The sequence below is a fragment of the Syzygium oleosum genome, unplaced genomic scaffold (genome assembly GCF_021117445.2).
Source record: "Syzygium oleosum isolate NSW1041296 unplaced genomic scaffold, Sole_v2.1 Sole_v2.12, whole genome shotgun sequence".
Taxonomy (NCBI): Eukaryota; Viridiplantae; Streptophyta; class Magnoliopsida; order Myrtales; family Myrtaceae; genus Syzygium; species Syzygium oleosum.
The window spans coordinates 8785273-8812354 of record NW_026607496.1 but is presented as its reverse complement, the minus strand read 5'-3'; the positions used below and the strand labels follow the sequence as shown (position 1 = coordinate 8812354).

The 27082-nt window shown below is 39.2% G+C and overlaps 2 protein-coding genes and 1 long non-coding RNA gene across 3 annotated transcripts in view; 2 read left to right on the top strand and 1 right to left on the bottom strand.

Moving 5' to 3' along the window:
- The window catches only part of LOC130139554 (uncharacterized), a 48824-nt gene extending 36118 nt beyond the window's left edge, over positions 1 to 12706 (top strand). The window contains exon 3 of the long non-coding RNA XR_008817670.1: positions 12545 to 12706. This is a non-coding gene — a long non-coding RNA (uncharacterized LOC130139554). The remainder of the gene's footprint in view (positions 1 to 12544) is intronic.
- LOC130139552 (ubiquitin-like) lies at positions 3165 to 3604 on the bottom strand. Its single transcript, XM_056316764.1, has one exon. It carries the CDS (start codon positions 3574 to 3576, stop codon positions 3340 to 3342), a length of 237 nt encoding a protein of 78 aa, XP_056172739.1. The 5' UTR covers positions 3577 to 3604; the 3' UTR covers positions 3165 to 3339.
- A 1197-nt stretch (positions 12707 to 13903) lies between the features above and the next one.
- Positions 13904 to 24099, top strand: LOC115674162 (wall-associated receptor kinase-like 1). The gene is made up of 5 exons (XM_030596491.2): positions 13904 to 13974; positions 14108 to 14235; positions 20902 to 21867; positions 22141 to 22245; positions 22488 to 24099. Exons 1-5 carry the CDS (start codon positions 13904 to 13906, stop codon positions 23690 to 23692), a joined length of 2475 nt encoding a protein of 824 aa, XP_030452351.2. The 3' UTR covers positions 23693 to 24099.
- The last annotated feature ends 2983 nt before the right edge of the window (positions 24100 to 27082 follow it).

Genomic DNA, 27082 nt, shown 5'->3' with positions numbered 1-27082 from the left:
AAGCAACCCTCGCCGGGGTTGCATGACCTCAGGCGACGACCGTCGGGGGGGTCGTATTAGGGGTGAGCAAGATGGACCGCCCAAACCAGACCAACCGGTTTGGTCCGGTTCTCGGGAAAATCGGTCCGGTTCTCGGTTCTTAAAAGTGGAACCGGTTTCCGGGCGGTCCGGTTCCTGGTTCTAGGGTGGGAACTGGATCGAACCGGACTAATCGGACCGAACCATTGGAACCGGTTAAAAACTAATGTTGCATAGGAAGATGATGGATGCGGACTGAACCATTGACAAAGTCCTTTGTTTCAGCAGCTCTCTTATGGCCATTGTTGCATAGGATGATAATGGAAGCAATGTATATTGGCCAGCTTTAAAGCTGGCTTACACGCTTCCATCATCTTCCTATGCAACCGGACCGGACCATTGGAACTGGTCCACAGTCCCAAGACTAGTCGGTCCGATCCCCGGTCCTAAAAACTGGGAACTGGTCCTCCTGGTCCGATTACCGGTTCTTGGGTTGAACTGGATAGGACCGGGAACTGCTCACCCCTAGGTCGTATGACCCCAAGCAACCCTCAACTAGGCCGCCTAAGGTTGTTTGACCTCAGGCAATGGCCGTTGGCACCAGATTTGGCTTATTGGAGCCCATGAAGGATTTTTATTTTTTTAATAAAAAAATAAAAAAGAAGTCCCTTTAACTTGTCTGAACAGATTGCAATGATAACAGCAAGGCCATAGAGAAGTGGCAACCCTGTGAGAACACAAACAAGAAGAGACATCACAAATTCTTCAACTTGTTTTATGGCCAATCTACAGTAAAAGAGGAAATCTCCATCAGAAAACCCTACATAGACTTTAAGGGAACAATGCATGAATAGGAACAAATTAACCTGGTTATTTATGAACCAATTCCAGAGATGAAAATACTCTGTAAGTCTGTATCTGTCCAGCAGACATGTTAACTTGAAGTCATGTTCTACACCAGAATTAACTCACTCCCAAATCTCAAGTACGAGCTCGCAAACTCAAACTATGGAGTTCCGTCACTTTATACTTTCTTCTTTGCTTAAGAGACAGCTGACACATGTCAGGAACCTTACTTCCGCAAAAATCAGTCTTGACTGTTTAAGATATGCCGGTCATACCAGAGTTAACTACAAGCAAATGCTTCACTAATCAGCTATTTTGAGCATTCTCAGTACCATTACTGAAAATTGCGATTCGGAATCAGCATCTTGAAACATCTAAAGCAACAGGTTTTAAGTGCAAATCCAAAATGCCAACACTCGATATGCTAGAACCAGATATCAGCAACGAATAAAGATCACAGACACGTTTCTGGAAATGCAACAGATGATCAATCCAGGTCGAGCTGTTTACGAGCAAAACCACGTCAACACCAGAATGGCCGCTTACCTGGACACTCTCAATAAGCTGCATAACTGGAGCTGCCTTTCTATTTTCTACTATTTTTTGTCTTGAAACAAGATATTGGCTGCCTGCATGGAGCTGGATACGCATCCATTCTGTTTTTCAATGTTAATAATAAACATCAAATGGCAACAACATATTTAATTTCCACTAAATTGCATTATCTCTTAATTACAGGAGACTTCTGAGATCTCTCAAGCAGTAAAACAAATTGTTTGGGAGAATTTAAAGGAATTTTTCTGGTTTAATAGAGCAACTCGCAGCAGTAGTCAAGCAGCAGATTTTAATCCTCATAAGTCATAATGTTAGGAAAGTGAGGTGACTTCATGCAAATGCAGGGAAGCACGTAAAAGACAAAGCCATAAGGCAATAAGGTCCGTTTCTCCGTACAGAAAACCAACAAAGCTTCACAAACTTTGTGCAAAAGGTTTTTTACTGCTATGATGGAGCTTACTGCTTTCAGGCAACACGAAACCAGATGAAACAGCATGAAACCTGGTAACTTTGTGTCTTCGGAAATTGCCGCTGCGGAGGCAGAGGAGAACAAAGTGCAGCAACCAAAATATGGATGTCAACTAATATAGATGGATCTGAAATCTGACTCAACTCCAGTATCACCTATGGGTACATAAGAAATGTATGGAATCGATTTTTTTCAATGAATAGATCAGATCGCAACTTCGAATATGGAATATAAAAGGATAGGAAATGATACTCTCAATCATACAACCATAATAAAATATACGATCAACCCACATCTATAGAATTTGAAAAAGAGAGAAATGTTTCGATCCTCTTATTTGTATCTATATGATGCATTTGGTTTGGATCCCGATTCACAGACCTCTGGGTTTCACGGTATCATCTTCATTGGCATTTTAAACTTTCAGAGTCCTCAATCAATAAAACACCAATGCATCGCAGGAGCCCTGCTGTCAAATTGCAGAATGTTCAGAATTTGTAAGTTTAGGATGTCATTGGTCATGCCACATTACTCAGCAACTTAACTATGAATCCAACAAATCCAGGCAGACAACTTACTTACCACAAAACCACTTGTACAAGCAAAAAATCACAGTTCTGGTTCTTTGCTCACCCCCACAGTCAACATATATATGGCGAAATCACAATGAAGCCTTAAAGCAGTGGTTTCATTGTTAGAATCTAGCAACAAGATGCACTCGCTGCATGCAAAAGGCAAAAGCTGACTTAAACCCCGACTTATTCTGTCCGTCAATTTTGATATCCCGGCAACTTGAGAAATCTTAGCCATTGGTTATCAATTCCAGACTAAAGGGAGCACACAGCTTAATCAAGTTGTCTAATAATTCCACAGCAGGAGACAGGAGACAAGCACGAATTCTCACTGTATCATTTTCCTCCTCTTCTATCCCACCCCGCCATCTTACATTCTATCCGACCAATCCATGAGATGAACAGACAGATACTTCATAATCATTTACTCACGGACAAAGACATTATCAAGAAAACAACTAACCCGTAAAATTGCACTATCTCACAACAGGAAACCCCGAGAGATCTTAAAGCGTTCCAGCAGCACAAGACAAGAATTGTTTAGGAGCGTTAGAAAACTCTGGCGCTTACTGGAATTGTTTAGGAGCAGGATTGAAGCCAGAAAAAAGCAAATTTTTACATCATGTGAAGGTATAGAACATGTTTTATGAAATATTATTCTCGTGATATAGAACGCACAAGAGAAAAAATAAATCAAGTTGTACTTATTCAAAAGTTCACTCATTCATTTATTCACGTAAAAGAAAAACTACACCAGAACCAGCAATGACCTACAGGCTTATCCTGCCTAAAGATGGCTACTTTCAAGCTCCATGAAACCAAGATGAAATCGCATGAGAAGTCCCTAACTTTTATCATAAATAGAACATGCCCGTCTCTTCAGAAATTGCCACCACGGAGGCAGAGAACAAGGTGCAGGGTGGACTCCTTCTGGATATTGTAGTCGGCGAGGGTGCGGCCGTCCTCCAGCTGCTTCCCGGCGAAGATGAGCCGCTGCTGGTTGGGCGGGATCCCCTCCTTGTCCTGGATCTTGGCCTTGACGTTGTCGATGGTGTCGAAGCTCTCCACCTCCAGCGTGATTGTCTTCCTGGTCAGGGTCTTCACGAAGATCTGCATCTTCTTCTTCAGTGGCTTGACGACAACGACGACGATGACGAACCGAGAGAGAGACTTGGAAAAACAGAGGAATTTGATGTAACGTTTTCTTAATGTGGGTTACATTAATTGAGATTGTTATTACCCGCTTACGGGTCTGGTCTAATAAGTTCGGATATAAGGTTTCTTAATTGGTCAGATATGGGCCCGGCTTGTATGGGCCGAGTTCGGCCCGGCCCGTTATGAGAGGACCTGGCTGGAAACTCTATAAATAGAGCTGCAGGTCCCTCCTCTACACCTAACTCTCTCCAATCTCTCTCAAACGCTCTCAAATCCACCTAAGACTTCCGTGAGTTGGCTGAGGCGGTCTCATAGCGCCGGGACTTCGGGGGTAACAGGGGAGAAGACCTACGACACCGGTTCATCGTCATTTCCGCATCCAAGACGATGGAATCCAAAACAGGTGCACAAATTCTATCCATCCTTTTACCGTACCATTAATATCTCGCTATGGTGATCCTAGGGCGCTCGGCCGAGCCATACGGGCCGGCTAACATGTGGTATCAGAGCCGCCATAGTCGAGAAACGGGCCGGTACTGTTCGTATATGGTTTTGATTTTTTCATCCATTGAATGTTAGAATAAATCACATAGATGGATAGATCGTCGCGAGACGAGAAAAATGAGTGGTCGCCGGCCACCAGGGGCCGCCGGGAGTGGCCGCATGCGCCGCCATGCGCCGGGGCGTCAGAGAGCCCCGACGGCACACGCGCGGCCACGCGCGGGTGTTCCCAGGCGCGTGCAACACACGCGCTAGGGTTTCCGCGAGCCGGGTCGATCCGGCTGACCTGACCCGACTCCCCCGACCCAGACCCGACCCGTTGACCCGACCCAGGGTCCAACCCGTTGACCCGACCCAGGGTCCGACCCGTTGACCTGACCCGTTGACCGAACCGATCAACCGGTCCGACCGATAAGCGGTCGACCGGTCGGTGGTCAGACCGGTCGAACCAGCCCTTTTGGCCGGCTTAGGCGCCGGCGCGTGAGGCCCACGCGCCGCACCTTCAGGAGGCGCGTGAGGGCGCGTCCGGCCTCCGTTTGGAGCGTGCAAGGTACCGGCGTGCTCGTATAAGGATTATCTACACTGTGGTATATTTATTTTACATGTTTGATACTTTTAAGGATGTGAAAATACATATGGAACCCTATATACACGTATTTTTAGGGTATATTTTCGTATTTTCCTGTATTTCTCTATGGTTTAAGAGATACAGATTAAATCTTACATGTATATGATGACTTAAGGACGTGTAGATCATGTTTCATTGATAGTATGTATAAGATTCAACATATATCAATGTATAGAGCAATGTAATTAGCATGGTATGTAATTTTAGAGACATTGCCCATGTTTTCCAGTTTAGAATTATATCTATATAGTATATATGAGACATAAAGTTTATATCCTTAGTATGAGAGAGTTTCAATGATTCAATTTGGTAGTGACCGCCAAAGTGGCACACTTGATTGAGTTTGAGAAATATCAGTCTCGTATTGTTAGGATGTCTCCTGTTCTAATGTGTTATTATACTCCCAAAGGAGGTGATTATGTATTGGTTCATGGAGGATGCATATACAGCATGCGTGAGAAATGACTGATCCTAATGATTCATACGCCCAAAGGTGATGAATTCATAAAATATTGGAATATATTCTCATGGCCGTTGTAATGTAGAGGGTATATAATTGTATATCATGTATTCTGCCCAAAGGTGATTATATGATGATGTGTGTAACTCTCAGGAAAGTACTCACATGATGCTGCTTATAGATATTGCTTGTTTTTAATAGTCACCTTCTCCCTGAACGGCAACTCCATAAGTATTGAGGTTCTTACTGGTTCAAACTTTAAGAAATGGAAAGAGGATTTTCAGTTTGGTATAGAGCTGGCAGATATTCATATTGCTCTTACTCAGGATAAGCCAGCAGATGTCACTGCTGAAAGTACGGACATGGAAAAGGCACTGAGTGCCGCCTGGGAAAAGAGCAATAGGATTTGCTTGTTACTGATGAAGCGATCCATTAAGGACCATTTGAAAAGTAGTTTGCGCCGACGCCCCTAAAGAAATGATGGAAACCTTGCAAGCAAGGAACCGTGACTCGTCTAATCTTTGAGGGGACATACATGCGGTTACTCAATAATATGAGGTATGATGGTTCAAGTGGGGTTAGGAATTACGTCCTTAGAATGGTAGACCTCCAGACAAAACTAAAGGTTCATGAGATTATCCTTTATGATGCCTTCATTGTGCATCAAGCCCTGAACACCCTTCCTACTGAGTTTGGAATTATAAAGACTAACTATAATTCCCAAGATGAAAAGTGGTCGGTCAATGACCTGATAGTTAGGGTAGTGACAGAGGAAGAGAAACTGAAGAAAGATAAAGGGAATCATGCTTTCTATGCCTCTAGTTCCAGTAGCAGGAATAGTAGTAAGTTCAAGAATCGTACTCAGAAAGGAACTCCTGAAACCATCGGTCATTTAGACCATCTGGGTCCTGAGAAAACACCCTTGAAGAAGAATGATGTTCACTGCTACTTTTGCAAGACGAAGGATCACATGAAGAAAGACTGCAATAGATATAAAGCTTGGTTGTCCAAGCGTGAGCAGTCAGGTATTAATTCTTTGGCACTTGTTTGTGAATCCAACCTATTAAAAGCTCCATCCAGTTATTGGTGGCTAGATAGCGGTGCAACTAATCATGTTGCGTATACCATACATGGATTCATAAACAGAAGGAAGCCAAATCAGGATGAATTAAAGCTCACTGTAGGAAACAACAAGAGAGTCGACATCGAGTTCGTGGGAGATGTCATATTAATTTTGGATTCTGGTTTTAATATGATGTTAAGAAACACCTTTTATGTGCCTTCCTTCATATGGAACTTAGTTTCCGTATCAAGTTTGGATGTTTGTGGCTACTCTTTTGAAATAAAGAACAATATGATTTCTATGTTCTTTGATTCAAATAAGGTTGGGTGCTGCGACATATCGAATAGATTGTATAGATTGTGTTTATCTCCCAATGATATATACGTTGCTTATACAGCTGAAAGGGTTGTTTCCAAAAGACCTCTACCTAAGGAACAGTCTTATGCATTGTGGCATAAACGACTTAGTCACATTTCTAAGGAAAGAGTGGAAAGGCTGATAAAGAAAAACATCATGCCTACTCTTGAAAGTGACCTAGATACTTGCGTAGACTGTTGTAGGGGTAAGATGACCAAGATAAAGAAGAAAACCGCAGTCCGTAGTTCTGACCTGTTGGAAGTCATTCACACTGACATCAGTGGACCCTATACGGCAACATTGTATAGAAATTTCTATTTCATCATATTTACAGATGACTATTCCCGATATGATTATCTGTTCTTGATTAAGGAGAAGTCTGAGTCTCTTGACAAGTTCAAGATTTTTCGGACTGAAGTCGAGAAACAGCTGGGAAAAGTCATAAAGGTTGTCAGGTCTGACCGAGGTGGTGAGCATTATGGCAGGCATGGCGATGCTGGACAGCTGAAAGGGCCATTTGCCAAATACTTGGAAGATTCAGGAATAATGGCTCAATTTACTATGCCCGGGAGTTCTGAACAAAACGGTGTGGCCGAAAGACGGAATCGCACCCTTATGGACATGATGAGGAGTATGATTAGCAGGACGAACTTACCTGATTTTCTGTGGGGTGAAGCTTTGAGGACAGCTCTCTACATTCTAAATCGTATTCCTACCAAGGCTGTTCCAAAGACTCCTTTTGAATTATGGACTGGACGTAAACCTAGCCTAAATCATCTTAAAGTTTGGGGGTGTCCTACAGAAGTAAGGATATATAATCCAACATTGAGCAAGTTAGAATCCGGAACCACTCGATGTTACTTTATATCCTACCCAGATCATTCGAAGGGGTATCGGTTTTATAATCCCCATGGAGGCACAAGAATTGTGGAATCTCAAACAGCGAAGTTTCTGGAATTTGATGTGGCCGAAGGAGGTAGTTGTTCTCAGACCATTGAGGATAATAATATGGTAGGTACTACAATGTCGATTTCTCTACCTGTACAGACGATAATGGAGACCCCTACACCACAGATTGAGCCTGTTGTAGTCTAGGATCCTGTTATTGAAACAGCTCCTGATGAAGTACTTCAAGCCCTTCAAGTGCAGAATGAGGTTGTAATAGCTCCACTAAGGAGATCTATCAAGCAGAGACGATCGGCTATACCACCAGATTATATGGTCTATCTGGAAGAGCATGACTACGATATAGGCTGCGTGGTTGATCCAGTAACTCATTCAGATGCAATTTCTTGTCCTCAATCAGATATGTGGGTGGATGCAATGAAAGACGAGATTCAGTCTATGAAACATAATGGTATTTGGGAGCTTGTTGAATTGCCTAAAGGTTACAAGCCCATCGGTTGCAAATGGGTATACAAGACTAAAAGAGACTCCAAAGGAAAGATTGAGAAGTTCAAAGCCAGACTGGTAGCCAAAGGTTTCACTCAGAAAGAAAGAGTAGACTACGAGGCAACTTTTTCTCCAGTCTCTTCTAAAGATTCTTTCAGAGTGATTATGGCATTGGTAGCTCATTTTGATATGGACTTACACCAGATGGATGTTAAGACTGCCTTTTTAAATGGAGACCTTGATGAGGAAGTCTATATGGTGCAACCCAAAGGTTTTGCAGCTGATGATTCAGGTGAGCTTGTGTGTAGATTGAAGAAATCTATTTATGGCCTTAAGCAAGCTTCTAGAAAATGGTATTTGAAGTTTCATAGTGTTGTCACTTCATTAGGTTTTGTTGAGAACAAGTTGGATCAGTATATATACAGCAAGGTCAGTGGGAGGAAATTTATTTTTCTCATACTCTATGTAGATGACATCTTGCTTGCGAGTAGTGATATTGGATTACTACATGAGACGAAGCGAATGTTGTCGAAGGATTTTGACATGAAGGACCTTGATAAGGCGTCTTTTGTCCTAGGCATTGGGTTTGTCTCAAAGAACATATGGTAATCGTATTCTGGAAAGATTCAGTATGCAGGACTGCAAGCCAGGAATTGCTCCTGTCATAAAGGGTGATAAACTGAGTCTGTCATAGTGTTCTCATTCGGATATTGAGAAAACCCAAATGAAGGATGTACCTTATGCTAGTGCACTTGGAAGTATCATGTATGCTCAAGTTTGCACTAGGCCAGACATTGCTTTTGCAACAGGACTTCTAGGCAGATATAAGTCAAATCCAGGACACGATCACTGGGTTGCAGCCAAGAAGGTTTTGAGGTACTTAAAGAGGACAAAAGACTATATGCTGATCTACAGACATGTTCAAGACCTTCAGTTGATAGGGTATTCGGATTCAGACTTTGCTGGCTGTCAGGATGAAAGGAAGTCGACAATGGGTTACATCTTTAAGTTAGCAGGGGGTGCAGTATCATGGAAAAGTGAGAAATATAAATCAATGACATCCTCTACCATGCAAGCGGAGTTTGTAGCATGCTTTTCGGCCGCTACTCAGGCAATTTGGCTCCGGAACCTCATTAGGGAGTTGACCGTATTTGATTTTGTGGATCGGCCTATACAGTTGTATTGTGACAATAACTCTACAGTGTTGTTTGTTAACAACAACAGAGGTCTCAAGGGGTCTAAGCATATGGAGGTCAAGTACTTGACCATAAAGGAAAAAGTCAGGGATGGTGACATTACAGTAGAGCACATTTCCACTGATGATATGGTAGCAGATCCACTAACTAAAGGCCTTCGCCCCTGTATTTTTGAACGACATGTCGTTAGCATGGGCTTAGGAGTATCATGGGATACTGTTGTTTAGTGGGAGCTGCTTTTATTTATGCTCTAATAAAGTTTACATCTGTGTTTTGTTACTCTTTGTAACATTTTGGATGTGTATCAACTCATTTGCATTCAATAAGGTGTTTCTGAATGCATTATTGTCCTGTTAAATATACATATAAGGTGAAAATCTTAAGGTACTGTGTAAACCTTGAGTAAAGGCTATAGGCATTCAATTATTAGCCTTAAGGATATGTCTTATTACACATAAAGTAATGTTAACAATAAGATAAGACATATGTAGGTTCATTGGAACCATAAAGATATTCTCTAGTGACACATCAGGTTTTTGTGACACTTAAGGAAAGAGAATGAGGACTGACAAATTAATCTCTAATGATGCCGGCACTACTTGAAGCCTTCTAAATGCGAAATGATACAATTTATTTTGGATAATTCCCTCATAATATAATTTAATAAATACAATGGAAAGATCTGTTTTCATCATCAACTTCTCAAATTGAGTATAGTACTTAAAATTATTTGTCTTAATATGCCAACAACGTTAATTCAAAACCTCATTTTGTTTTTTCCTGTTCCACATTGACATATAAAGCTAAAAATTGACATTGGCAAATGATAAGTCAAATTTATCAAATTATATAGGAAAAAGAAAATTCCTCATGTATGTCAATGCAAACTGGGCCAAAAACTAATAGATGAATGGCAAGCAAAAATGATTAATACCACGAAAAATCCAAAATTGGTACACCTGTGATAAATTTATTTTAAACTAATTTTTTCACCACCAAAAATCCCAAACTGATACACATGTGACAATTTTACCCTTAGTTAGTTTCCGTTTAATTTTAACTTCAAATTTCTGAGTTGGATGACACGTGGCAGTTCACAGGTATACCAGTTTGGGGTTTTACCCTCCGTTTGTCATAGATGTATCAATTTATAATATTTTGTGGTATTAATCTAATTAAACGGAGGATGTTGTCACAAATGTACCAGTTTAAGATTTTTGGTGATAAAAAAATTAATGTGGGGTAATGTATCAGTTTGGGATTTTCGTAGTATTAACCCCAAGAAAAAATAGTGATTCGACTTAATTTAAGAAATAAACAGCGATTGTTGAGAATGGGGATGATTTAATCAAGTTTAAATTCTATGAAAAAGTATTTGATATGTGACTGCTAGGTGGGTACTTTTAAATTACCATGTGTTTGGTGGTTATTATTCTTCGGATAGCAACTTTCATATTATTGAAATTTGTTAGAACAGAATTTGAGGCTGAAAGTGATGATCAATTTGCTAAACACTATAGAGAGCTTATAAATTTATATATTTTTTATGTCTGTGCAAGCGATGCGCATAGGCGTAAAGTTTAGTGGTTGGCTATGGAAAGAAAAGGAAGAAAATGGATAGTTTCGTAAGGAAGTGAATGAAATGGAAAGTTATAAGGTTTGTTCTAATTATATCTTCTTCTTTTTTTTCTTTTGGTAACCGAGGATCCGACACTATTCCCCGGGGACGAGCCCGCACAGGTAATCGGGGCGCCTATACCTCGGGGGAGACTAGCCCAGCAACCCACCGCCAGGGCCCCCCACTTAAATTACGGAACCGAGCGGGATTCGAACCCAGAACCTCTAAGGAGGGAAGAAAAGCGCCCACCAACTCGGTCATGCGCAGGTGGGTCTAATTATATCTCTTTTGTTTTTATTATTTGATACAATTGTAATTTCAGGGATAAATTTATTTGAAACCATCTATAACCCCAATCACATTAAAAGCGATAAAAAATTATTAGTTAGATGAGCAGATATTCCTTTGGTTGCACTAGTGAATTGAATATTCTCACAGCAAGGAAAACAAACTCACGGTTCTTATGAAAAACAGCAATGACATATGAACCTTTACAAGAAATTAGCAGTGAAAAGTCAAGCACAAAAAAAAGCCATAAAGGACAAAAGAAAGAAAAAGGATTGGAGCTTGGCCAACAAATGAGAAAGAAGCAAGAAGATAGATCGTCCGAGTTTGTGTACCATTGCTTTTGCCAAAGTTGCTCCCACAAAGGCAGGTTCTCCATCATCGCAGCGTCGGCGGAGCTAGTCGTTGCGTACAGGGTTGTCTTGTTGGACAAGAGAAACCCTCCTCTGGTTTTTTTTTTATTTCACGAACAAAAGAAACTCTAGATAGAGCAATTTTGGTCATTTGATTTGAATCGGGTAATCTCTAGTGAATCAAATAAGGGTGAGACTCCTTATTTGTCGATTATTGGGTATCCCTCTTTATTTGTCGTTCATTAAGCATCCATCCTTATTTTTTTGACAACATGAGATCACGTCCCCTAATTTTTGTTGAGAGAGAGAGGCCAAAGAGGATATGATGATGGCAGGAAGCAGCCAACACGGGGCTGCAAGTTTGTTATGCATATGATCCCTTTACTTTAGAGGATTCATATTCTATCGACAATGCAAAGCTTACCTTACTAATTGAAATGCAAGAACTTCTATTACGCGTTGTCTATTTTAAAATGAAGGACCTTTTGATAATTCATGGATTATGAAAATGCCATCACATGCCTATGGAATGTATTGTGTAAGCCATGCTTTGCATGAATTTTATCTTTTAAAATTTTAGTAGATTCGTATTGACTAGGTTCCTATCCTAATTTTGTGTGTTCGGCTTGTACGAAAATATTTTATTTTCTTGAAATTATACTAATGACAATCATTGTGAAATTCTAAATATGAGATAGACGAACAATAAAGAAAAATAAAAAGTACCTTACAAAAATTATATATTGATATATACTATAAATCAAATATAATATCTTTAAGTCGATTAATCCTCACAAATGCTCTCCGATGAGCCTGTGACAGGCGGACGGGATCAGGTGGAAGAGGAGATCCCACCACATGCCCTCTCCAGTGCTTTGCTTGGTGATCTTGACAAAGTCCTCATTGCACTTCTTAGGGATATCGGCAGCCTCCTTAATGTCGGCACGGCCTCCTCCTTGGAGTCAGAGGTCCTGGCGAGGATGCGCTTCGCGTTGCCTAGACGGCCCTGCATGATGAGCCAATGATGAGCAGGACCAAGGAGATTGCTCCACACTAAGCATGACGCGCCACCCGAGGTTGAGAATCAAGGGACAAAAGAGGAATATGTCAAAAAAATTGCCGAAGGATTCGTGTGATATAATTGTTTGATGAGAAGAGTTCTTTTGCTAATTCATAGAATCCCCATATGATCTCCTCCTTGCTCTATCTCTCTCCCGCAAGGAAGTGTTCTGTGTCTGGAGAGATGCTTGCCTGGTTTCATCTAACAGAGGACCACCGTGACATTGCTGCTCATCGCAAATCCTTCCGCTATGGCTTCCAACATCGACCTCGGCAATGAGTCAGAGGTCCTGGCAAGGATACGCTTCGCGTCGCCTAGATGGCCCTGCATGATGAGCCCCGGGAAATTCCAGCATGACGAGTACCCGATGACGAGCAGGACCAAGGAGATTGCTCCGCGCTAAGCATGACACGCCGCCCGAGGTCGACCTCAGGATCATTGCATGTGTTTTTAAATAATACATGCAAAATAAGTCAATTGGCATTCAATTAGTGGTTGTATAGCTGCAAGAGAAACCCGCGTTAAAATCTAGCTATAAAAGAGGACGAGAAAAACAAGCTCGGAAGCTTTTTGAATCTCATCATTGTTGTTACTTTCATTTACTATGAGTGGTTGGTCTGGCGCTTGTACATAGTGTATAATTTCCTCCCTTTCCCTCATATCTAACAGCCAAACGACATCATCGATGTACTCCCTAACGTTTAATGAGTGACTCGATTGTTCCATTCCGAATTTCAAGGCTTGTTTTTTAGCAAGCTGTTTTTCCCAGTTGAATCAGGGGGGATCGATTGTATTGCATCAACGAGTGCTCAACCCTTTTATAAAGGATGTTCAGAATGAACCATATGAGCAACAACTCGATTGGTCGATCCTGTTCATGGTAATTTGAGAGCTATGAAATACAGTTTCCACGTAAATCCTTAAATCGACAAACAACATGAATCGATTCATGCATGATAGAAAGGAATATGGGTTGACAACATATGGCTCTCGGTTTAATGATGAAAAAGGACATATACATACATGAGGATGCTACAATCATATGGCGAGAAGTAAAACACTGAACGAATTGGCTAATGGAACTTGTTTCCTTTAGAGAACATGCATTCTGATTTCACTCAAATATTTCCTCGAATAGGTGGCATGCACTTTGATTAATGAACTTCTACTCACAATAAGGCAAAGAATCACTATCAGCATCACTACAGCATCAATACACATATAAAACATTGATAAAGCTTTTACCATAGACGAATTTCCCATGAGCCTCAACCACATTTCTCATACTCGATTAGCCACATTAGATTAAGAATATTCTTACCTGTAGATCCAACGACCAGGAACACCGATTGAACTGAGTACTAGAATTTCCAAGATGTCTTCGCCGGTGGTTGATGCTGCAGAAGATCAAGCAAAGTCCAATTACTTCAAGGCTTTTTGGCTGCGGTAACAGAGCCAAAACAGAGCATTGCAACTGCGTCTTCAGTGCCTCGGACAGCCTTCAGAAACGATGGAGAAAGCTTAAATGACGAAGGAAATTTTCAATCCAGAAGATTTTCGGCTCTCGCTTCTATGACAGATGTGTACGAAACGTCTTCCCAGTAACTCCGGCGGCGACTGGTGGAATGCGATCGTCGGCGAATGCTAGTGACCGTAAATGGCGGATTTCAGCGTCGAACAGCGTGTTCTCGAAGCCTCTCGCACTTGGTTCGACGAGAGAAAATTTTGCGTTGGAGCGTTCCTCTCTCGTGCTCTCTCTCTCTCTCCGCCGTGAACTGGAACAAAAATAACTCCCTTCCTTCAGTTCTGCGCCCCCTCTTGAGGTTGATGATGGACGCTGGCCGACGAAAACTTTACGACTCGCAGGTACAGCGCGCCGGCAATGAAGATGGGCGCCGGCGAAGGAATCTCGAGCAGGAGCAGAGCCACTTCCGCGTTCCCGGCCAGAGTAACAAAGCAGAGCCGAGCTCTCCGATGCACGGCGTTAGAAATGAATAAATAGCGGCGGTGAACAGATACGCCAGAAACAGAAAATCCCAAGAGAATCGCTCCCTTCCTACTCCTAGAGAGAATTTCGCCGTCGGTTCTGCTGCGTGCCGATGAAAAACGTTATGCACAATCCCACCTCAGCAACTTCTAGAGAAGGAATCGGGCGAGCCATTCACTATCGACACGGGAGCTAAAACGGAACGGAGGGATTCCTTCTTGGGTTCATTTGATTTGTGCTCTGACTGGGCTTTTTATTCTTGCTAGGCTCACTTGGGTTTTTCTTTCCGCAAATTAATATGGGCTAATTTCGTTCGAGCTTAATGGGCCAAAATGTTGAGATTGGGGCATGGGCCTACGATCGATCACCCATTGTGTGTATATATACATCTCTAACATTTCACTGGCTTCCTCTAAGGAAGTCCGCACAAAGGGGAGAAGGACACTAGAAGGATGCGTTTGTTTTGTGAAAAATGAGTAATCTGGAAAATATTTTCCGAAAGATGATTGCTTATATCGTTTAGACATTAGTCAACGGAAAATATTTTCATCATCGATAACAATTCATGCCTAACTATTTTCGTGGGCGATGAAAAAAATTTCTATTCATTTATTTTTCTAAACAATATAAGCGATTATTTTTTGGAGAATGTTTTCCAAATCACTTATTTTTAGCCAAACGAATGCACCCGAAGTGCTAAAAGTTGTGTACGGTATTCACTTTAGTACCAAAAGTTTTTTTCGGATCACTTAAGTGCTACTTTAAAAATAATAATAATAACTTAAGTGTCAACTCTGATCTAGGTCGTCGGAAATCCGACGTGATCATATTTTATTAATTTCTCAGTCCTATGCGGCACGCCGATGTACCCAGTTAGCATATAACCCTTAAACAACATCGTCTAAAAGTTATAAATAGTGATTGTTTGAGTGCCAAAAGTTTGTTTAAAGTAATCACTTCAATGCTAGTCATTGTTAAAAAATGATCACTTCAATGCCAGTTAGATTGTGCGACGTTATTTTGACGTCCACATGGACTGGATTGTTTAAAAAATATGCCAAGTCATATTAAAATTTTTAATTATAAAGGTCATCTAATCAATTTGGCCGGAATTGACACTTAAGTGATCGTTTTTTCTCCGATTTGGCACTTAAGGGTGCGTTTGGCAACCATTCTGTGCCCGGGAACAATTTCTAAGCATTTGAAGGCACTTGATAACTGTCCAAAATTTCTATTCTTGGAATAGAAAAAGAACAGAAATGCGTTTGATAACTGCCCAAAATTTCTTTTTATTAATAATATTTTCAATTTTTTAATATTTCAATTTTTTATTTTTCCTTTTTTTTCTTCTTCTTCCCCTTCTTGGCCCATGGCTAGGACCCTCGCCGCCGCCCTTGCCATTGCGGCCGCGAGCCGCCCTCGCCAGAATTAGCCTGTGGCCGATTGCCGGCGGCTGGCAACTGGCGGCAAGCCAGGAAGAAGAAGAACAATAACAAACCAAGAAGGAAGAAAAAAACCAAGAAGAATCAGAAATGAAAAAAATTATTCCCAAAATCAAGAAGCTACTTTTTTTTGCTTTTTGATTATGTTCCAAAACTGATTCTGGGAATAAATTTTTGCAAATTTGTGCTCAGGAACAAAAAATTTACCAAACGGATTTCTGTACAAAACTTATTCTGGGAACAAAATAACAGAAATTATCACTGTTTGACAACTTGCCAAACGGGCGCTAAGTGTTCCGAAAAAAAATTATTGCATTAAAGTGAGCGTTGTACATAACTTTTGGCACTTCTAATGTTCTTTTCTCCAACTTGGTCATTATACGCTCAATCGGGGAAGCTCCCTCTCTAGCGGTGGTTGATCAAAGCAATTTAGGTGAAATTTAGGTGCTGAAAAGTGAGGGCCACCTTGTACTTGTTCAAAGCAATTATTTAGATCTCCCTCTTGTCAATGAAGATTTTTAAAAAGGGTTAATACTACGAAAAATTCCAAACTGGTATATATGTAATAAATTTATCCAAAATTAATTTTTTGACCATAAAAAATCCAAAACTGCTATATCTGTGATAAATTTACCCAAAATTAATTTTTTAACCACCAAAAATCCAAAATTGGTACACTTGTGACAAATTTACCCCCTTTAAATTTAGATTAATACCATGAAAAATCACAGATTGGTAGACTTGTGACATATGGAGGGGTAAAACTTCAAACCGGTACACCCATCAACTGCCACATGTTATCCAACTTAGATATTTGACGGTAAAATTTAACGGAAACAAACGGAGGGTAAATTTATCACATGTGTACTAGTTTTGGGTTTTTGGTGATCAAAAAATTAGTTTGAAGTAAATTTGTCACAAATGTATCAGTTTGGGGTTTTTGGTTATATTAACCCTTTTATGAATTGATTACTAGTATTTGCCATTTTGCAGGACATTTGTTTTCTCATTGTCACTGGGTTATTCGGTAATTGATAAAAAAAATATTTATCTGATCTATCTCTTTACATGACTAATAAATGAAATATATTAAAAAAAACGACTCAATAGGGAATTTAGCTTGTTATTGTCTCTTATATCAAGTTGTTTCCGAATTAAATAATGCAGAGGATTGTTCACAGTACATTTATTTTTAAGGACGTGGCATAAGATATAATCGAGTAATTATTTATGAACTCTTTACATATAACATGGATAAATTACATCCGTTCATATTATGGGTTCTTTTTAAGAAGAGAAAGGTTTGTATTGAAAATTTAGGCTTTGAGAGTTGGGAAAAACAATATATATCCTCCCTTACGTATTATGAGATCAATTTAGTTTGTGTTCACTGGCTAATACTCCATATTATAATTTTTAATTTTAATATAACATTTGAAAATAATTAGGCAAAGCATGCGAAAATTGTAGCCTAAATTTAAATTTCTAAAAATAATTCAATATGGGGAAAAATCCATGATTCAATTCTATTTTGTATTCAATTTAAATGAACAATCATATAAAAATTAAAGTAAAATGGAAAGTAGGAACGCAAAAAAATTCCTAATGATCGATGGGAAAAGAAGAAAATAAAAATAAAATGTTTAATTCTATAGTAAAAAAGGATCCGAAAAGACAATAAAAACTATTGGCATAAAGAGAATGTACGGATAAAATAGAATGATAACGGAAAATGAAAAGAAAAATGGAAGACCGAGTAAAATTCATAATAAATTTAATCGAACACATTTAAATTGAGAAAGAAATAATCTGGCACTTCCATGAAAAAGGGTAGCATCTTTATCTCTATCATGCGCTTAATCATATATAATAAAGTTATTGTTGTGTGGTCCTATAAGTGTGACTCGTTCTTCACATTTAAATTATATATGACATAGAAGAAGATCAATATATTCAATGGAAGAACTAATTTGTGCTGATTATTGTATCAAGCATATCTTCTTTTCTTTTCTCTTTTCTTTTAGTTTGAAAAGATACTTGCAGTTAATTAAATTCAAGCTCAATTACAAGAGTAAGAGGCATCAAAACACAAAATCTCCCAAAGGGTAGCAGAGGGGTTATAAACCCAGTATTATGGAAGGGCCTTACACCTAGTGGCTTTTACAATCTAGTCCGCTAAACTATTTGTTTCTCTATAACAATGGACCAACACAAGATTCTTGAAATAAACTAAAGCAAAGTTAATGGGTAATTTTTTCTTCTTGTTTTCTTAATATTTTTTGTACAGTGGTGGGGTAATTTTAATATTTTGAAATTAGAAAATCAATGGAAATTCTTTGAGAGGGATAATAAAAGTTAAGTCAAGAGGCAACCTGAAATTCAATGATTCATGAAGAACAAGTAATATTTATGGCACGTTTGGTAACTATCATGTTTCTCTATTTTTCTGTTCTTTTGTTCTTCGGAACAGAAAAAAAAAAACAGAAATCCATTTGATAACGTCAACTAATTTTTATATTCCCCGGAATAGAAAAATGATAAGGGAATAGATTTGGAAAGGAATCAAGAAGTAAAAAAAAACCTACTTCTTTATTCTAGGGAACAATTTTTTAAACAAATCATTTTCTTTTCTTTTTTTCCTTCCTTCTTCTTCCTCCTCTAGCCAGTCGCCGGGCCTCGGCGATGACCGACGACTGGCTAGAGACAAGGCTCGGCGAGGCTCGGCCTCATGGTGGCTAGGCCGGCCTCGCTTGGCCATGGCAAGGCCGACCTTGCGGTGGCTGGGCAAGGTTGAGCCTCGCTGGCCCTTGTCTCTAGTTGGTTGCTAGCCATCGCCGAGGCCCGGTGACCAGCTAGAGGAGGAAGAAGAAGGGACGAAAAAAAGAAAAGAAAAAAAATAGAAAAATCTCAGAAAATTACTTAAAAACTAAAAAAAATAATTCTCGTCATAAAAAAAATTAGGGTCGTATCAAAAGCTTTTATGTTCTTTTTTTATTTCGAAAATAGAAATTTTATGCGGTTACCAAACGCGTTCTCCTGCTCAAAAATCATCTAAGGAATATAAATAGAAAAAACTATTTTTGAAAAAAAAGGTTATTTTCGGGAACAAAAATATTACCAAACGCACCCATAATGGCCAATACATTGTGATTCATCCATATGTCCAATCACTTTTAACTGATTTGATATTATTTTATCGATACAAGTACAATAATACAAGAGCTTTGGCATTTTTAGGATGATGACTTTCCAGAAACATCTTGGCGGCAATTATTCTTGGGCTCATGAAGTTATCGGGAAATTTCCATGATTTCATCTGTATCACTCGTAAAATAGGCTATGATCTCATGCCTGACGTATGTTCGATGGAAAAATATGACCTAAATTTGCCACCATATTTAGCAAGGAATAGTCATACCAATAATATTTATAATTTATAGACTAATATAAACCAAGTTCAGTTGATATATTGATGATTTGGGCTTTAATCAAAGAGAGAGAGAGAGAGAGACGCGGGTTGTGGGCAGACACGCAATGGCAGCTTCGAGGGCTGTGATGCCATTGCCATGGCAACGACTACAATTACAGCCACAGCTACAACTACAACTATAGCTACAATGGGTTCTGGATTGCATGGATAACTTTTAATAATATTTTTTCGAATTTTTTTATTAATTTTTTATTTTTAATATATTAAAAATTGTTCAAGTCAGCGTCGTCATGTCACGTAAGATGGCTTGCATCCACACCAGTGATTTCAGGCCAAAATTGGCCGAATAGACTCAATTGGCGAAACATGAAAATGTTTAACACTCAATTAATACAGTTAAGAAGTTTAAGATTGAATTAGTAAAAAGTGCAATAGGTTTATGACTTTTGGGCCAATTTTCCTAATAAAATTAAGTGGGGTAATATTTTGATGAGTGATATGGAATTTCTATGTAGAGGTGGCTAGGCTTATACCAAGAATTGTTACATAATTTATAAATCGGGTAGATTAAATTCATTTGAACCATTGATCATTTCAGTTTTAGGATAAAATGTACCCAGTCAGGTTGATCCACAGTCAAGTCAATTCAAGACCCATGATGCATGCACCGCAGTCGGCACCACATATTTTCCCATGAATGTGCGCCCCACCACAAGATTTATGTGTGTGCCCTGGAATGCGTGATCCTTCTTTCCTTTGACGGTGGTGTTATGCTAGCCAAGTCTTGAAGGGAAGTACCTAAATATTTTCAATTTAGAATGTAATATTTTGATTGGAGCAAACTTCTTCAACTAGTATTTTGATTGGTGAATTACAATATAGACATCACTTGTTGGATTATTTTATAAGTGTAATAAACTGTTAACTTTTTATTATTTCTATTTTGGCGAAAGGACATGCCTCTTGACCATTTATATTTGAGTTTTGTGTTTTGAAGAGACTATCATTGTCTGTTGATTCTCTTTTATTCCTTTCATTCTCTTTGTTGTTTATTTATTGGCTATCAAATAAGTCCCAACTGGTGCGTGGAAGTTGATTATGAGCTTGAAACATTTCTTTACACTATATATATATTCTGATAAGTTAATTAACTTTGTCATTGTAAGTAAATTAATCATGCTTGTCATTAATTATAGAGAAACATGGCAATTGAATATATCTTTGTCGACTAAAATCACACATATGGTATATATATTTTGGCCGGATACACGGGGTATATATATCAATAAATGAAATATAATCAGTTTTTTAATATAATCGATGGCAGAAGAAAACTTTGTATTGCAATTAGAAATATTACATTCAAAACACGTGCAGAGTGCAGACTCGGGAACCTTGGACTCAAACTTCAAGGGGGAGCTGCCAATGTTGAAGAGGGAAAATTTGGCTTCTACCAAGTCCCACCATAAGTCATCGTTTGTCGTTACATGGAGACGTGTTTGACAATTAAATAGCGGTGGCGCGCATCAAATCGTATTCATCAGCCTCTTCTTTTCTAGCAATAGCAAACTGGAGTAGCAGACTGCGGACCACGAATCGGGAGAAGATGATCCTGGCGATGCTGACACTGTTATCTCATATGGCCTTCGTTGTTCTTTTGTTTGTTTTTGCAGCTGCAGCAGAATCATCTCCTCAGAGTCTGGCCTGGCCAGGCTGTCCAAATACATGTGGCGATCTCACTGACATTCCATATCCTTTCGGAATCGGACACAATTGCTTCTTGGATCCCCGGTACGAGATCGATTGCCAAAGAGCCCGCGGCATCTCTACTCCGGTACTTAAGAATTTGAGTGTGGTGGTGTTAGATATCTCTCTACCAAGTAATACAAATACTCCAGGTCTCGTTACAGTCAGGCAGCCGATATCGTACTCCCATCCTAATTGTACACAACAAAATGACACCCCAGTGAACTTAAGGGCCAGTAACAGCGTTTTCAAGTACTCCCAGATTCATAACTTTTTTGTTGCCGGAGGTTGTGATAGCCTTGCCTTGATGGCTGGCTCCGATACCCCATGGGCGGTCGTAGGATGCAAGTCTTCCTGCCGCAAAAATGGGACTCTCGGATTCAACCAGTGCTCTAGTGGTAGTGGTTGCTGTATGACTTCGATCCCCGATGGAATCAGTGAATACAATGTGGAATTCAAAACTCTCGATGGTGAAACCATAGCACCAGGGGATGAAGAATGCAGGTATGCCTTCTTGGTCAAGAGAACATCTTGGTATCAAGCTAATTTGCACAGTTTACCGCCAGATGTTCCGGTGGTGCTCGAATGGGCGATCACTAATTATGAGCATGAGTTGCTGGATGACAACTCAGCCTCCTGCACTACGTACTCGACGCCTGGGGTTCCTAGTCTAACATATTGCTCTTGCAATAACGGTTACAGAGGGAATTTTTATCTTCCTCATGGATGCCAAGGTGAGATTAGAACATCCACTTTTATTTTGTATCTTACCCTTATTCTTTATTAAAAGCCAAGTAAGACAATATGCGAGCTAGAAACCTATTAAAAGCCCGCAAATATAGCTGAAACAATTATAAAGAAGATGGATGCTCCCAAACTGGTAAAACAGGAGAATCCAAAGAGAACTTGACTGCTGAATATTCAATCTGATATCATATATATTGAAACAGCTTCTTCTTCTTTTTTAATTCTTTCTTTTATCTCATTCATCATTTAATATCGATCAGATATCGATGAGTGCAAAGAATATCCAAACCTCAACTGCAGAGGGAAGTGTGTGAATCGACCGGGATCATATGACTGCGTAGACAATAAGATCATCGCCATGATAGGTACGTTACTCCCCGCTCCTTTTTTGCCGTGATCACAGAATGTGACCGTCTATATAATACACCAATTTCATTTGCATGAAGTTAAAAAAAAAAAAACTACCATTTCTGCTCAATTTAAATGTACTTTCGTAATTAGTGCACTCAACAATGCTTGTAACTTAAATCCAATAGTGCAGAAAAACTCTCAGAAAAATATGTATTCTGTTCCTAAAGCAATTGTGGTCTGACTTTCTTTTACACAGGTATGGGCACGAGTATCGGAGCCATACTGTTACTTTTGCTATCTTGGTGGTTGTATAAATTCTTCAAAAGAAGACATGAGACAAAGCTCAAGCAAAAATTCTTCAAACGTAATGGGGGACTTCTGTTGCAACAACGCCTATCTTCTATTGAAGACAATCACATGAAGAAAGGCAAGTTGTTTACCTCCATGGAGTTAGACATGGCTACAGACCACTTTAACGAGAATCGAATACTGGATCAAGGTGGTCAAGGCACTGTTTATAAAGGAATGTTGATAGATGGAACAATTATTGCGGTCAAGAAATCAAAAGTTGTTGATGCAGGACAAGTCGAACAGTTCGTCAACGAAGTCGTTATTCTCTCTGAAATTAATCACAGAAATGTTGTCAAGATATTAGGATTTTGTCTGGAGAGTGAAGTCCCTCTTTTGGTATATGAATTTATCGCCAATGGAACTCTCTACCAATATCTTCATGATCCAGACAAAGAATTTCCTGTCTCGTGGGAGACGCGGTTAAGAATTGCCAATGAAGTTGCTGGGGCTCTTTCGTATTTGCACTTTGCTGCAGTCATACCGGTTTATCATCGGGATATCAAGTCGTCAAATATACTTTTGGACGAAAAACATCAAGCCAAAGTGGCAGATTTTGGAGCTTCTAGATCAATTACCATAGACCAAACTCACTTGACCACAACAGTGCAAGGAACCTTTGGATACTTGGACCCGGAGTATTACCAAACAAGTCAATTCACGGACAAAAGTGATGTGTATAGTTTTGGGGTTGTCCTTGTCGAGCTACTAACCGGAGAAAAGCCAATTTCTCAACTAAGGGCAGAAGAGGGCAGAAATCTTGCCTCGTACTTCATCATTTCAATGGAGGAGGATCGCTTGTTCGATGTTCTTGATAAGGAGGTATTAGACCATGGCAAGAAAGAAGAAACTATTGCGGTGTCTTGTTTGGCGAAAAGATGCTTAAGCCTCAATGGGAGGTACAGGCCTACGATGAAGGAAGTGGCGACGGAATTAGAGCGAGTACAATCACTACGAAATCTCACGGTCATCCGGAAAAATGATGAAGAGATCAATTGCATTAGAACTGGATCTATTCGTGCTTCGGGTGCGATCCCTGCGTTGATGCAACTGGAAGCAGAAGTGGAGCTGACTTCAATGGAGGAGGATCAGTCACTCCTATTGCCGAGATGAAGATGCATTTTGGTTGTCTCTGTCCAATTTTCTGTGATATGAGACATTGCAATCTCTTTATTTGCCTTTATACGTGTGGAGGAGGATCAGTCACTCCTATTGCTGAGATGAAGATACATTTGGTTCTCTGTCCAACTTTCTGTGATATGAGACATCGCAATCTCTTTATGTGCCTTTACACGTCAGTTGCAGAATAATGTTGATAACCCTAAGAAGTGCTTAGAAAAATTCACGCTCCCTGTTGATATACTCTTTGTATGTCGAGTATCATTGAAGACTATAGTGTCTCTTCTTGAGGTCTTGTTAGCCTGCTTTAGCTTTTCACAGGGGTTTACTATTGGGGATATTTCATCAGTTTTAGCCAACTACCTGTCTTTTGTTGCGCATACAGGAGATGAAAAAGTAACTTTCCGATTTCCGATCTTTTTGATTTCATGTTATGATATACTTATCGAAGTGTCTGAACGCTTCACAGAGTTGCTTTGGCCCATTAAAGTCCCTTGGATAAAAGTTATAACGAGTGGCAAAATTTTAAAATATCTCTTTGAGTAATTTTTTTTTTCAACTTGTACAAACAACTTTACCGAAAAAATTCCAATCTTGAAACCCTTTCCACACATATGCGTTTGCACTTTCTTTATATTGTATCAATAATTACTTTCCATTGATTAATAATCCAAGTCTTTTGCAATAAGGCGGTTTTACAAAAGAATATTTTTAATGTCAGTTTTATATAAACGCAAAGTGATGCAGTTGCGGGGGCGGGGGAATGCATTTTGAGTGATAAGGGGATACAATATGTTTTGAGGATAGATTACGATCAGAACCAAAGCATACAGGACAAGCCACCAACCAAGGATCAAGATTGGGATTTTAGGAAGTTCACCACTAAGGCTTACATAACGAACCACCCACCAATGATTCAAGACTTCGACAAAGGAGAAACTCATCACCAAGGCCTATAGATAATCACTAGCCGAGGATATAATTTTTCTTGGCTCACCACCACGGAAGAATCCACCTTCTAAGGATATAGAAATTGGGGATAGATATTTGATCACATAGAGACAAATCACATATATTTTCAATATTCAAAATCTTCTGTCTTACATTTGAGATTTCACCTCTCTTTATAGAGGAACTAATACATAGGAATTAAAACAAACATTAAAGACATGTGAACTACCTAAGTAATTAAAGTAATAGGAACTAGAAAACACAATAAAGTCCTATAAAATAGAAAATGCATTAAAACACCTAGAAACCAGAAATGCATTAAAACACCTAGAAACCAGAAATGCATTTAAAGACATGGAAGCTTGACTCTCTCAAATTCGTGCACCATCCATGGAAGCCGAATAGTCATCGTAGGAGATCTCCAAACAGCGATAGAAATCGATGAGAACAAACTCTAGTCATTAGGTAGTCGATAGGAAGTCTCCAAATAGACAATAAACTTGTATATCGATATTTCAGTAACCAATCGGCAATCATGAAATCGACAACTTATCTACTGAATCGACAACTCTCTTGCATAATTGACATCTTCAACTTGAATCGATCGACAAAACCCGATGCTCTCGCATCACAAAGTGTGTGCATTACTGGACTATATAAATCAATGACAATATGAGATTTGTTTATATGGCTCTTACGAAAAAATACATTAATTTGATTATTACAAAATTTGTGCTTCATACTACTTCAACTAATTTCTTTCGCATACTTGTTGTATTTTTCCACTGCCGAACTCAATCCTATCGGTCTTGTAATATGTATTATGTTATGCTTATTAACACATAAGTGTCTTTCAAATTTCTGATCCCCGCTGGTATAAGATCGAATTGGTTTCCTACATTCTTTTGCATGGGGTTAAATTTTGTAGACGCCAATTAGATATTAATTATACTTTATGGGCTCATTCATGATTTATCTTACTTTATATTGGGTCATGAACTATATAAATAAGTTTGAGAGACATATTGTATTTTTGCCCTGCATTGCAATAGATTGATCCTAATCCATATTACATTCATCATGGAAAAATTGTATTCAACATAATTTTTTCAAAAATTCTGGACTGTTTCATATTAGGTCTCAACATTATTTAAGTGCAAAATGTCCGTACCTTGCATTACAACGGATCTATTGTTATCATATTAGCTCGTCATTGGCAGATTGTGTTCGATAAAAGTTTGTTTTTCAAAAATTTTAAACTGTAATTCCATATTAGATCTCCGAAACAAATATGTATGCATTTTTTTTAAGTGCAAAATGTAACAAGAATGAAAAAAGGTAGATTGCAGGAAAACGCAACTTCCCTCAAAAAGGCTTGTCTAGATTTTACTATGTTGAAAAAAAAGATCAAAACGTGTCGAAAGATCGGACCATAACCGATCCCTCGGTGGGTCAATGATTCGTCACGTGTCGGCTCGACAAAAGCTACATTGAAACCTCTAATTTACATGTCAATTTAACTATCTGTCTGGTTATCCTGTCGTATATGAATGCAAGTGTTAGGTCCTTTCTTTCTCGGCACCTTTCCTCAAATAGGTTTTGAAGTGCCTAGGACTGTTCTAAGCTGGCTTGACTATGCCTTATAGTAATACAAGTCTTCAGCATTAATCTATCGAGTACCGGTCTTTGAAAGATGCTGACCATTGGTACTCCAATCGGGTCTCCGTCAATCTATGTCAAAACGTAAAACTTTCCCTTAACTCCAAAGGAACAATCTTGTACCCCGAGGAGTACTACTAATCACCCGTAAAATGTATCACAACTTAAGCCAAAGTATATGATGTAAGGCATGATGTCAAGCACCCAAGTTCAATGTATCACATTAAAGCATGGATTTAAAAAAAAATCTTGATAGGAAAAGAGAAGTGGCTTGTCAATTGAGGAGAAATAGAGATTTAAGAAGCTGATTTTTGTTCTCAACATCTGGTTCTGAGCATTCGTGTATTTGAAAATATTTTCGTTTTGAACATTTGATTCTAAACTTTGGTAAGTCTGAAAATACTTTGAACCAACTAAAATTATAAATGAAAGATATCAAAAGTAAGAAAAGCAAATATGACTTTCACAACATATCGCCCTATTTTGCCAATAGATTGGCGGCAAAATAAGCATCATCATTCTACACCACTAACGTGCACATCGAAATCTATCAACTTAATTCTAACGCCTCAGACTCGTGGCAGTTCGGTCGCGGAAATTCGTCCTAAATAATATTAACAAACATGGGAATTTTCCATATGCCACATCAAACCCTAAACCGCAAAACCCGAAACCCTAAACCATAAACCCCAACCCGAAACCCTAAAACCCTAAACTCTAAACCCTATACCCCAAATCCCAAAACTTGAATCCCTAAAACCCCAAACCCGAAAT

Coding starts and splice junctions, on each gene's coding strand:
- LOC115674162 (XM_030596491.2), top strand. CDS start 13,904: ATGTCTTCGCCGGTGGTTGATGCTGCAGAAGATCAAGCAAAGTCCAAT. Junction 13,975..14,107: donor TTCAAGGCTTTTTGGCTGCG/GTAACAGAGCCA, acceptor CTTCTATGACAG/ATGTGTACGAAACGTCTTCC. Junction 14,236..20,901: donor CTCGAAGCCTCTCGCACTTG/GTTCGACGAGAG, acceptor ACAATTAAATAG/CGGTGGCGCGCATCAAATCG.
- LOC130139552 (XM_056316764.1), bottom strand. CDS start 3,576: ATGCAGATCTTCGTGAAGACCCTGACCAGGAAGACAATCACGCTGGAG.